The 13,462-nt window shown below is 35.9% G+C and overlaps 1 protein-coding gene and 1 pseudogene across 1 annotated transcript in view; both read left to right on the top strand.

The window, feature by feature from the left end:
• The window catches only part of soul5 (heme-binding protein soul5), a 2,133-nt gene extending 1,274 nt beyond the window's left edge, over nt 1-859 (top strand). The window contains exons 6-8 of the mRNA XM_032538614.1: nt 1-136; nt 254-417; nt 510-859. Of these exons, the coding sequence (XP_032394505.1) occupies nt 1-136; nt 254-417; nt 510-612 (403 nt within the window). The 3' untranslated portion in view covers nt 613-859. The remainder of the gene's footprint in view (nt 137-253; nt 418-509) is intronic.
• Nucleotides 860-10,371: 9,512 nt separating this feature from the next.
• On the top strand, nt 10,372-12,198 carry LOC116703698 (heme-binding protein 2-like; annotated as a pseudogene).
• The last annotated feature ends 1,264 nt before the right edge of the window (nt 12,199-13,462 follow it).

The following is a 13,462-nucleotide window of genomic DNA, read 5'->3' as shown; positions in this document are numbered from 1 at the left end:
GAAAATTAAAATGACAGCTCCTGTTCTTATGAAAATTTCCGAGGACATGTCATTTTTCCAACCGGGCACCTACACAATGAGTTTCTTGCTGCCGTCTGAAGATCAGACAAATCCCCCTAAACCTAATGATAATAAGGTAAGGTTATTTGAAAAACAAACACATCCAACTTTCTTTTGGTTAATGCCAAGATCACGTTTTTTTTACTTCTGTGAAGTCTACCTTCAGCTCTAATCTAACTTTGCTGAATTGCAGGTGTACATCCACCAGATGGCAGATATGAAGGTGTACGTACGGACCTATGGAGGATGGATGACGAGCATGTCTGACAGAAACAAAGCAAGCAGTCTTTCCTCCGCCCTTGACTTAGTTGGTGCAGAGTACAACAAAGGCTTCCACTATGCTGCTGGATATAACAGGTAAACAAATCATCGTCTTCTCAACAAAGAATCACAAAACATGTGTTTTATATTGTACAATAAATTAATGTGTGTGCATTTCTTTCTTGCAGTCCAATGACCATATTAAACAGACACAATGAGGTGTGGTTTGTCGTTGGGAATGACCCGGTGTGTTCCAGCAGTGAGGAAAGGAATCCTTCTCCTCTGTTTTAAATATCCTGAGCCCTGTGCAGTGACAGCTTACAGCAGACATTGTATTTGAAGAGAGAACGTCTTGGTACATTGCTTCAAGTCTTAGTGTGTCAAATAAATAACCTGCCAGCGAGAGCACAGATTTTAAAAAGGCTGATTGATTTGAATTAATTGTGTATACCATATAGCACTTGTGAAGATGGTTTTACACTTGCTAGTAGTTTGCTAGATGTTTTCTGTTTTATTCAATAAACTTCCCCTTTTGCAGAGATTTCTATTGTTGGTTCTTAAACAATTAAAGGCCTTGACGTTGGACCTGTCCTAAAATGTGTCAAAAGCAGGTGGTTTAGATGAAGCCTGCAAAAGACAATCCAGACTCACTTCACTTTGGTTTTATTCTACAATACCACCAGATGGCACTACTAAATTCAAGAATACCATTACTGCCAGGACTACACACTGCCGTGCACATTAACCTTTCCAGTGACACATGATAAGGATTATTGAATATGTTAAAGACTTACCCTCTGAAAGAACGGAGACAGTGTCAGGTTTTGGAAGCCAGTCTGGTGAAAATAGCGTAGGGGCTATTTTATTGATGAATGTCAAATTCCATTTAGAAGCTAATGTGAGGGAGTCATAACCATCCACCCTTGACCTGCCATATATGCTTTAACGTCACTGTACCATTTTGGCTGTTGAATGGCACCTTATCAGCACAAGCAATGAAGCACTGGCTAGGGATGTGGAAAAATATAATCAGTGACAGTGTCAATAATAAACAATATTAAATGCATCAGTTTAACTTAAGTTCACTGGTGGAAAGTACCTAAGTACATTTACGTAAGAATTGTAACTGACTCCAGTTTTTCATCTGGTTTTGTTATTTTTTTACCGTTCAAGGCCTAAAGAAATGAATTCATAAAATGTTTTACCTCAAAAAAAGCAAATATCAGAGAAAAGTAAAATAAAATAAAAGACTACACATTTGTATCTGAACCTAATTTGGTCTTGTTGCCTCAGATTTACCCTGTGAACCTTTGGAGGGGCCGGACCCCTCAGCTGGGACCATCTAGACTGTATGTACTGCATATTTGTACGTGTCCTGTATACAAAGTAGTTCACACTAGCTCTATCTTGACCAGCTTAACAACAGTAAAATGCTACACTTTGATGCATAGTATCAAATGAATGTATGTCATGAAGGTGGTTCAACATTATATTGATCACGTACATGTGCAAGCCACATTTCACATTAGTAGCTTGAATATGGTCCATGTTTCATAGCAATGATCTCTAGGACTTATGTAAAGTAATCTGTGATCATAGTCAAGCAAATCAAACTGAGGTAATAAGGTATGTTGGTAACAGAGTGGTCCCTGCACTGTTTTTTTCTCAACAGTATTAACCACAATTGATGACACACTTCTGTATATCAGCAGCAATATTATACTCAAATCTGACAGTTCTGCTAGAAGTTCACTCACGGTTGGCATCATGCACTTTACTAAAGTAAAGAATTAAAGAGAAGAGAAAACAGGAACAAAAGAAGATGTAGCAGGATTTGCTCTCTGGAGCATGTATGTGTTTCAGTAGCTAACAATTCCAATTAACACCCAACCTTTATTTCATACCTTGTGCCACATTGGTCCCTTCATATTCAGTTTTTTGTTAGAAAGTCGTAAAAAAGTCAAAGTATACTATGTTGAATAAGTGATTCAAAATCATAGTATAGGATAAATTGATAAAAATGTCATAGTTTAGTATGTCGAAAAAGGGGTATAAAGTCCTAGTATAGAATGTTGAAAAAGGCTATTGCATGCATGTCAAACATGACTAAGAACTCATAGTATGGTGTCCGAATAAAGGGATAAAATTCATAGTATACTTACGTCAAAAAAGTCATGGTATGCTGACAAAGATTTATGAAAAAGTAATGTACAGTGTCAAAAAGTCACAATGTAGTATGTCTAATTAGTCATAAAATAGTTCAATATCACAGTATTTCAAAAACGTGACTCCACAGTTAAAGTATAGTATTTGAAAAGTCAGAGTACAGTAGTCAAAAAATGATAAAATAGAATAGAGTAATTTTTTGAATAAAGGATAAAAAAGTCACAGTACAGCATGTCAAAAAACGTGATGAAAAGTAGAAGTAGACTATTTTGATAAAGTGATCAAAAGTCATAGCATAGTATGTTGAAAAAAGTGATAAAAAGACATGTATCATGTGAAAAATGTGTATAAAAATAATAGTATAGTATTGGAAAAAAACTCACATTATAGTATGTTAAAATAAGTCGAAAAATTACATGGTATAGTATGTTAAACAAGTGATAAAAAGTCATAGTCCAGTGTGTTGAAAATTGCATGAAAGAGTTATAGTTTAGAATGTTGAAAAAGTCCCAATGTAGTATGTCGAAATAGTCATAAATAGTCATAGATAGTATTTCCAAAATGTCATGGTATGTGTGTCAAAATAATGATAAAAAAAGTCAAAGTATAGTATGTTGAAAGTCAGAGTATGGTATGTCATAAAACATCATAGTATAGTATGTCAAAAAAGTGATAAAAAGACATACTAAAGTATGTTGAGAAAAGTGATAAAACGACATACTAAATTTGAAAAAAGGATAAAAAGACTACTAAAGTATGTTGAAAAAAGTGATAAAAAGTGATAGTATAGAATGTCAAAAAGTGATAAAATGTCCTAGTGTAGTGTGTCGAAAAAAGTGATATAAATGTCATGGTTTGGTATGTCAAAAAAGGTGAAAAGATCATACTGGTAAGTCAAAAAGTGATAAAAAAGTTATCTACAGCATATAAAAAAGTGATTGAAAAAGTTGTAGTATAAAGCATGTCAAAAAATGTGATGAGAAAGTCAGTATAGTATGTTGAAAAATGTCATATTACAGTATGTCAAAAAATAATAAGTAAGTCATAGGCAAGGCAGGCAAGGCAGCTTTATTTGTATAGCACATTTCAGCAACAGGGCATTCAAAGTGCTTTACACAAAATCAGTTAAACAGATAAAACACAAGTAAAACAGTTAAATTCATAGCTTAAAAACGGTAAAACACATGAATAGACAGTTAAAAAATAGACACATAAAACACAAGAATAAAAGTCCAGTGCACATAAGAAACAGTACAGAATTTGGAAAAAGTATAAAAAAGTCATGGTATAGCATTTCGAAAATGGTTAAAATGGCATAGCTAGTACGTAAATATGATAAAAAGGTCAAGGTATAGCCTGTCAAAAAAGGTAAAACGTCTACTATAGTAGTTATAGGATAGTTTAGAGTTTATTGAACATGTAAAAAAATTATTAAAACAAAAGATTTATATACATGCTTCATGCAACACATGTAATTAAAATACAGATATAGTATAAGGCCATGTACTCCTCAGTACAATCTTTCAAAGTCAAAAGTCATTCAAAGAAAAAAAATTCCCCAGGTCAAAAAAAGTAGGAAGAAGTTGATAAACAACTTATCAGGTCCACCCCTTTCTCTACTTTATAATTTAGTAATCTTATGCTTCATTTATTTACACATCATGAACACAGATGCATACACACACACACATTTACACTGTTTTTTGTTCTTTCCTTCCTTTCTTCTCTTTCTATACCATCTCTCTACACAGATTAAATAATGATACATCCATACTAGATTTAGTAATAGATATATTATTATAAAATATATTAGTATATAAATCGCAATAACACACGTCATTAGACACCCTATCCTTTAAATCCTTTCGTATCCCTCTAATATATTCATTTTAAATATCTCTTGAATTGCTCATTGTTGTAGATGATTCATCTCTTCACTGCAGCTGTTCCATAAAGGCACTCTTTGTGTGGATGCAGTGATATTTATCATTTGTTTCTTATAATTTTTCTTTATACATGTTCCTCTTAATGATGTTTTCTCTCTCTATTTGAAACATCCCGTGATACTGTTCTGTAGTTGATGTTATTATTTTGTACATCATTTGTGCAGTTTTATCAACAATGTCCTGAATTTTGTGCTTTTAATTTAATAAATAGTGGATTAATTGGTGCTCTATATGTGGTTTTTTTACAATTCTTAAGGCTCTCTTTTGAAGAATGATTATAGGTTCAGGGTTCCTTTTGTAAGTGCTTCCCCATACCTCCAAACAGTAAGTAATGACTGGAATATGAGATACAATACGGCGTATACATGAGGATTGAATTAATAAATAATTGGTTTTATACAGTATAGCAATTGATTTGGATATTTTCCATAATATAGTTATATGTGGCTTCCAACTAATTTTTCATTGATTATGACTCCCAGACATTTAAGTTCTTTTACTCTTTCAATCTAAAGCCTGTTTGTTTTCATTGTGCCACTAGTGGTTCGAAATTGGAACACACCATAAAAGGACGTTATACTTGCATTAAACCGCATAAACACGCTCAAGTCATACATCTTTAGAAAGCTTAAAGTCTCATGATTCCATCGAGCCCACACAAAAGCAATGAGGTGACTTACAGCGGTTATAATCACGTTATGAAGTAAGAAACACAGACAGATTCGAGTCTAATCGAGTGTGTTTCCTACCTGTCTCCTCGTGTCTTTAATCCAGCTGTGAAAGTTTCACCAAGACTTGTTTTCCTACATGCCCAACAGTCCAAGGTATTAGAATATCCAAGCCTTGTAATCCTATTCTGGTCCCCTCACAATCTTGTAGTTTCTGGCCAAGTTTGACGTTCAGAATCTAGATAGTGCATCATTTCTCTTTTTCTATCGTTTGTAACTTTTTCCCTGTGCGCGCTAGAAATCATGTCGACACACCAGTAGAATCTGTGGCGTCTGCAGTTTCCAATAAACCTTGTTGCTAGCCAATAGCATCATTCTATCAAGAGATACACTCAACTAAGCCAATAATATCATACAGTCCCCATTGGGCCCACGTGGGAAAAGGCATACTAGATCCCACAAATTAGAAGAGGTCATAAAACTGGCATCCCGGTTAGCCATCAGAATCGAGTTGATGATATCAACATGGCCAAAAACTATCCCTGGGTGGTCTCCATCCCTTTCATTGCAAAATAAGGCCGTCTTATGGCATTTCACCATTTCATCAAATTATGATTACTTATTCCTATAAATCTAGTAGTACTTCTTTTAGGCGTGTGTGAGTGATGTGATGTGTTTTTGTATTCAGAAGTTATGTTATTTGCACTTTTTGGCTTTTTTAGAATAGAAATAGCCAAACCACAGACATATCTGTAGAATATCATATAAAATCCTTTTATAAGTAATTTTCTTCTGGATTTTTTCTGTTCTAAGTTGATATATGGCTAGTACTATTTTAGTGGTGAGCCCATGTATATGCTTACAGTGTGTGTTTTATTAATTTTCAGATGATTTACCTGGACGAAATAGAAATTCTGTGTTCTAACCTCTGAAGCTCTGTGTCAGATAGGCCTAGTGTCACAATGCCACTAGAAACAACAAATTGAGAGTGTTAGCTTCACAATGACCTCAGGTCATCCCAGAGGGCAAAAGGATTGAAACTGCAGCACTTTTTAGGGGTAAAAATTTAGTCGAGAAAATGATATATTTTCAAGTATCATAAGAGGTCTAATATAATGTATCATAGTTTTTGTGTAAAGTTGGGCACGATTACCAATTTATAATGTAGTTTTACTTAAGTCATGTTAGTTTATTAGCATCAAACCAGCTCTTCATCTTTTTTTTAATTCTTTTCGCTTTATCCAAGAGTTGTTCCAATTTCCCCAGACAGATTAAATTAGTATCATCAGCAAATAAAATGGTTGTCAGTTTGTTGACAGCTTCCACACATTATTCTATACAAGTTACAACACATGGTCCCAACATGACCCCGTTTGGACCCCACAGGTGTTTCTTTACCTTTGATTTATGGTTTTGCAATTCAACATAGTGTGTTTCTGTCTGAAAGTAGCTATTTACCTGATGTCAGTCCCCCTAATTCCATATTTGTGTAATTTCACTATCAGGCAATGGTGTCTAGTGTATCATGCCTTTTAAGATCCAAGAATATCCCCACTGCACTTTTTTGTTCATTGCTGTGAATTCTTCTACAAATGATAATTGCATGTGAAGTTGTCCATTAGCCCTGACCCATGTTGCTGATCACAAAGATATTTTTTTAGTAATAAACTATCAATCCTTGAAAAATATTTTTTCGTGATTTTTGAGAATTGGATGGGCAATGAAACAGGCTGTAGTTTGAAATGTATGTTTTTCACCAGCCTTGTTATGGGTATCATCTTTGCCATTTTCGTTTTATCTGAAAGACTCCATTTTCAGAGATTGATACGTCCATGCGTAGGGTTTGACAACACAGCAATAATACTTTGGACCATAAAACGTCAATACCATTCCAGTCAGTGGATTTTTCACTCTTAATTTTTGTTAACAATCTCAATAATTTATTTTTCGTCATTTCCTAACAATCAGATTCATTAATATTTCATTCTTGCTTAACACATCATTCATTTTGCCAGTCTTTGTAAACTCCCCAGCTATTCTGAGACACTCGCCAACAAAATAATCCTTAAATTTATTTGCAGTAAGTTCATATCCTTAACCTCTATATAGTTTTTTTTGTCAGGAATATTTAGTGTCTACTTTTTCCTTATTTATTCTTGATAATTTCATTTATGTACCTTCCAGGTGTTTCTTATATTACTTCTGTTGTCCTCTGGTATTTTACAATAATATTTCTTTTTATTGCTTCATGATTCTGGTCAGTTTGTTTTTGTATATCTTATGTTATTTCTGCTTCTTTTGTCTTCTTCTTAAAAACTCTTATTAATACTTTTTCTTCTCATGCATTTATATCCGTTAGTTATCCACGTTTATCATCAGTTTCTGTTTTGCCTTTTCTTACTAGAGGACAGTTTTTTTTTATCATAAGTGATGTTACAATCAAGAATGAATCATAATCATTATCTACGTACACTTTGCCTCAGTCCTGCTTCAATAAGTCCTCTTAATGTATTGATGTTTTTCTTGGTTCTGTGTCTCATTGTGTAAATGTTGTTTCTCTTCCTGGTCTTGGTGTAGCTAGGTAAGTTTGCAAAAACGGCAGATGATCACTGACGTTGTGTTATTATTGTCACTTCAACTTAACAGTCAATCACATTGGTAAATTAGGTATCAATTAGTGTAGCACTGCCGGTTGTAATTCTGGTTGGGTCGAGTGATTGAGGAATACACCAGTACTGTACATCCCTTAATGACTCTGTAGTTTTGTTGTGGTCTGTGTGGTTGAGCAGTCAGTATTGAAGTCTCCACAGATAAAAAACATTTTGTTATTCTTTTACTGAATTTTTTTGTAATTTTTTCCTTAAACATGTCATATTTGATCCCATTTTCTATATATGCAACTAATCAGAAGTGTTTTAGTGTTTTCCATTTCATTGTACTGTGATGATCATGATTGTATCTAAAACAAAAGACATTTTAATACCTATTGACATTAATATCTTGGTCAAAACATAATGCAACCCCCCACCCTTTGATTGTTCCTATTGATGAATGACAGTTCATATCCCTCGATCTCCACCAACTCCTGTTCTTCTACTGTGAGCCAGTCTCTGTTATTGCATTGCTGTAACTTCTTTCCCATTGTTTAGGCATTGTTGATTTTGAAGGTTTGCATAAGGCTCCTGCTGTTGAATGTATAACTGATTTTGTGGTGTCCATTTTTATCTATTTTTTTAACTGCTCCACTGTGTATATTCACACTGGCAGTGAGTACCTATGTAGAATTATTATCTGGGTCATGTTGTTCAGTGTCTTGTGGTTATGTTCTGTGTATTTGAAGTTTCCAAGTTCAGTTTGTCATATCAACAGATACGTTTTTGTCCAAGTTGCCATGATCATTGTGTGTGATACGTTCAATCAGTTTGTATGCAGTTACCTTATGCGGCATGTTGCTCTTGATTCATTCCTTCTTCAAATTTATCCAGCTCGGTGATGTCTCTGATGAGAAGCACTTTTGCTCCCTCAGGCTCGACCCTGAGTTTGATGTATATCTATACAATTTCTTGCCCTGTTTCCTGGATCTTGTGTTGTTTTCTGAGTATACACGCTTTTTTGGGCGATGTCGCATTTTCAAGGTGAGTTTTTCTTTGATATAACTTGGGTGCCTTTTTATTTCCTTCCTTGTCTGAGAAGTGCTGACTTTTTCTTTCTGTTAGTGAACCGGATATTACCAATGGAGTGGCATTTGTTTTTGCTTGGCAGAGTATGCAATCCTCAATGTCCCCGGCATGTCAACATAATTGCCTTTGCGGTCCAAAAAGCAATACCCTGTTGTTCCAGCGTCTCCTTCTCCTCCTCAGTAGCTTCACTGCTCTGGCAGCGGGTGTGCCCAGCATCCGCAGCCACCCTGGCATAGTTCTGGTGTCTGGTTCTCAGCCGCTGATAATCCATTGTTAATTCTGGAGTATTGCTCGAGGTCAGCAACTTGAGTCTCCAAAAAAGCGATCTTTCAGTCCTTGTACACGTTTTGCCTCTTTAGCGTTGATTTCATTCATCGATCCATGATTTTCTTCTGCTGTGCTGCAACAGTTAAAATCTCTGCCGACAAGAAGTCCAGAGATTTCTTGATCTCCTCACCTCATCGGTAAATTGCATTTTTTTTGTGTGGTAGATGCTGCTCCTTGGCCTGGTGGTAGCTGGCTGCTCTGGGCCTGGTGGTAAAGGTTGCTCCTGGGCCTGTCTTAGCTGGCTGCTCCGAGCCTGGTGGTAGCTGGCTGCTCCTAGTGCTGGTGGAGCTGCTTGCTCCTGGACCTGTGCTAGCTGGCTGCTCCTGGGCCTGGTGGAGATGGCTGCTCTTGACCTAGTGTTAGCCGTGCTCCTTTGCCTGGTGGTAGATGGCTTGCAGCCTGGGCCTGGTGGTAGATGGCTCAAAAATGTCAAAACAGCGATAAAAAGTTTTAGTACAGTATGTCAAAATTATGAAATTGTGATGTATGTCAAAAAAGTCAAATCACGTGAACGTGTTAACAAAAGGTACAATATAAACTTCTCTTGTGACATAAATCTTAGGTATCAAGTCCATCATTTCTCTCCAAGCCTGTTTTATCGTTGTATGACCACCCTGGTCAACAGGACATATTGTACAATGTAGTGGTAAAATAAATATTGCATGGGAACATGGGAAGTATTTGTCTCCTTACTGACAATTCTATTTGTTATTGTACTTTGTGGCCACTATATTCACTACACCTGTACAATGTATCGCAATCCATGTATCAACTCTGCCATAAATTTATCTTTACAAAGTATACACGTTCAGTTTTTGTTGACATTGTCACAAAAAAACAATTTCACCATTACAATACGTCGACGGAAGAATATCCAAACATCTTTCTGTAATGCTGTTAGTGAACACACCACTAACTATGACCCAATGTCAAAGTTCATGCATTTTACCTATTCTTTATGAAGGACATTTGTTATTACAAGGTTTCTTGGTTTTATTTATCATAAACTTGAGAGATTGGACTTTTAGTCCTTAATAGAGAACCTACATCATACTGAGACCTGCAGACTACACTTCTCTGTCTGTCTCAACCAAACTGAACTTGAAAGTTGCTTATCTGGTTTGTATGTTTAAGGTACAAAATATGTCAATAACACAGTCAAACGTGTCTGTCTGTTTCTTTCACAATTCTTCCCAGTTTTTTGTTTGTGTGATACTCACATTGCTGGTTTGTGTTGTGGTTTAGGGAGTGCCAGTGTCCTTTTATAAGCAGAGTTGGAATAAACTGTTGCTTTGGACCAGACTGCAAAGATCTGATTTTCGAAAGCACAGAACACTCTGCCACGATGTAAGTACTTTTATCTCCAGATTGTCTTAGATGTAACATTGAATAGGAATTTCTGGGCATGAACTAAGCTTAAGTTCTGTGTGGAAACTGTTCTTTTTTTTTTTTTTACTGGATGAACAAAATTGCCTTGTTAAGTCACACTCTACTCTATATGTGGTGTTTTCAGGATTTATCTATCAGGGCTAGTTGGCTTTCTGTTGGTGCTAACAGCTGAGGCCAGAATTGGGTAAGATCCTCAAGTTAATCCTCATTTTTAGAGATCATTGACCAAACTGTGTTGAACCAAAAAAAAAAAATTAAAGGTACTATATCAGCTCATGAATGGGATTCTTGGAATTTAGATATTAATAATTTGTACCCAGGTCGTAGCAAGATATGGTTACATAATGTTGTATACCTCATACAGACAGTATGTTCTCTATCTGTGCCTTTTTTAATGTTTCCTTATAAATTCCAAATCATCTCAGTTGGAGTTCTGTACTGACACAGAACAGTGCCTGCTGTTTGATCTGATTTGTAACTGACAACTATGAGGTAAGTGGGTCTGAGCCTAGAGAAGCTTTTTTACATTTGAAGTGCCATAAACCTTCAAATACCCTCTCCTTCAGTTTAATCATGTCTCTAAGGTCCGTCACTATGACTCGGTGAAATGGGTTTTCAACTGAAGAGAATTCCATATTCATGGATTGCAATGATGAGAGCATTCAAACGACTGTTTAACTACTTTCGGTGCCAACGAGAATGGTGCGTATTATTTTAGTTTTATTTAGTTTTTTGAAAGATGTAGTTTCAAAGAATTGGAAACTGATTCAGTTTGTCAGTTTGCAAGGAACATAGTACTTTAAACCATTTTTCAGCCTCCGTTTAATTTCTGGTACAGCTAAAATTAAAACCCACAACAATACACATGTGATTACTGTTTAGTTGTGATACAGAGTAGGAATGGTTTGCTCGTTTTATTGGATATTCAAGCCAGAACATGTTATGCTTGTTGTGCATTTCCTATTTGTGACATTTCTTAAAAGGAAAAGAACCTAAAAACGTTTTGTATTTTCAATGTTTACATTCAGGAAAGAAAATTAAAATGACAGCTCCTGTATTTAATAAAATTTCCGAGGACATGTATTTTTGCAAACGGGCACCTACACAATGAGTTTCTTGCTGCCGCTGAGATCAGACAAATACCCTAACCTCATGATAATAAGGTAAGGTTATTTGAAAAACACAACCACATCCAACTTTCTTTGGTTAATGCCAAGTCATGTTTTTTACTTCTGTGAAGTCTCCTTCGCTCTAATCTAACTTTGCTGAATTGCAGGTGTACATCCCCAGATGGCAGATATGAGGTGTACGTACGGACCTATGGAGGATGGATGACGACATGTCTGACAGAAACAAAGCAAGCAGTCTGTCCTCCGCCCTTGACTTAGTCGGTGCAGAGTACACAAAGGCTTCCACTATGCTGCTGGATATAACAGGTAACAAATCATCGTCTTCTCAACAAAGAATCACAAACATGTGTTTTATATGTACAATAAATTATGTGTGTGCATTTCTTTCTTGCAGTCCAATGACCATATTAAACAGACACAATGATGTGTGGTTTGTCGCTGGGAATGACCCGGTGTGTTCCAGCATGAGGAATGAATTCTTCTCCTCGGTTTAAATATCCTGAGCCCTGTGCAGTACAGCTTACAGCAGACATTGTATTTGAAGATTCTTGGTACATTGCTTCAAGTCATATGTGTGTCAAATAATACCTGCCACGAGAGCACAGATTAAACAATGCGACAAATTGGAATTATTTGTATCACCATTAGCACTTGTGAGATGGTTTACACTTCTTGTAGGATTTTTGGTTTTATTAATTTTTTTTACAATTTAACTTCCCCTTTGCAGAGATTTCTATGTTGTTCTTAAACAATTAAAGGCCTTGACGTTGGACCTGTCCTAAATGTGTCAAAAGCAGGTGGTTAGATGAACCCTGCAAAAACAATCCAGACCCTTTCACTTTGGTTTTATTTACAATACCACCAGATGGCACTACTAAATTCAAGAATACCATTACTGCCAGGACTACACACTGCCGTGCACATTAACCTTTCCAGGACACATGAAAGGATTATTGAATATGTTAAAGACTTACCCTCTGAAAGAACGGGACAGTGGTCAGGTTTTGGAAGCCAGTCTGGTGAAAATAGCGTAGGGGCTATTTATTGATGAATGTCACATTCCATTTAGAAGCTAATGTGAGGGAGTCATAACCATCCACCCTTGACCTGCCATATATGCTTTACGTCACTGTACCATTTTGGCTGTTAATGCCCCTTATCAGCACAAGCAATGAGCACTGGCTAGGGATGTGGAAAAATATAATCAGTGACACAGTCTCTGATTTCCCCAGTTGGCTAATTTTATTATACTGAGTAAAGCTAGCTTTTTCAGATTAATAGTTCTTTTCCTTTCTTTAAGAGAGCCACACAACCATCAACAGCACACCTATGTGCACAGTGGTGCAAGATACTTGCATGAGAATATGATAAAACTTTTTGGCCTGTTCGTTTGTCATTTTGCAATGAACATAGTATTTTAAAACCAGTTTTTTTCAACCTCTGTTTAAATATCTGGTACAGCTAAAATGAAAACCCGACAATAACACATGTGATTATTTATATTTAGTTGTGTCAGAGAGCGAAATTTTGGCTTGTTTTATTGATTATCAGCCAGAACATGTTATGCTTGTTGTGCATTTCTTATTTGTGACATTCCTTAAAAGGAAAAAACTACAAAAACGTTTGGCAAATGGGTGCCTCACACAATGAGTTTCTTCTGCCATCTGAAGATCCGACAAATCCCCTAAACCTAATGATTATTGTAAGGTATGATAATATAAAGTTATTTCAGAAAACTATTTAAAAAAACTCCTTCAAAAAACTTTAACATCACTGTCCCATTTTGGCTGTTGAACGGCACTCCTCAGCACAAGCAATGAAGCACTGGCTAGGAT

The sequence above is a fragment of the Etheostoma spectabile genome, chromosome 15 (assembly GCF_008692095.1).
Source record: "Etheostoma spectabile isolate EspeVRDwgs_2016 chromosome 15, UIUC_Espe_1.0, whole genome shotgun sequence".
Classification (NCBI taxonomy): Eukaryota; Metazoa; Chordata; class Actinopteri; order Perciformes; family Percidae; genus Etheostoma; species Etheostoma spectabile.
Note: the sequence above shows the minus strand (reverse complement) of the source record. Positions and strands in the feature narration are given on the sequence as shown.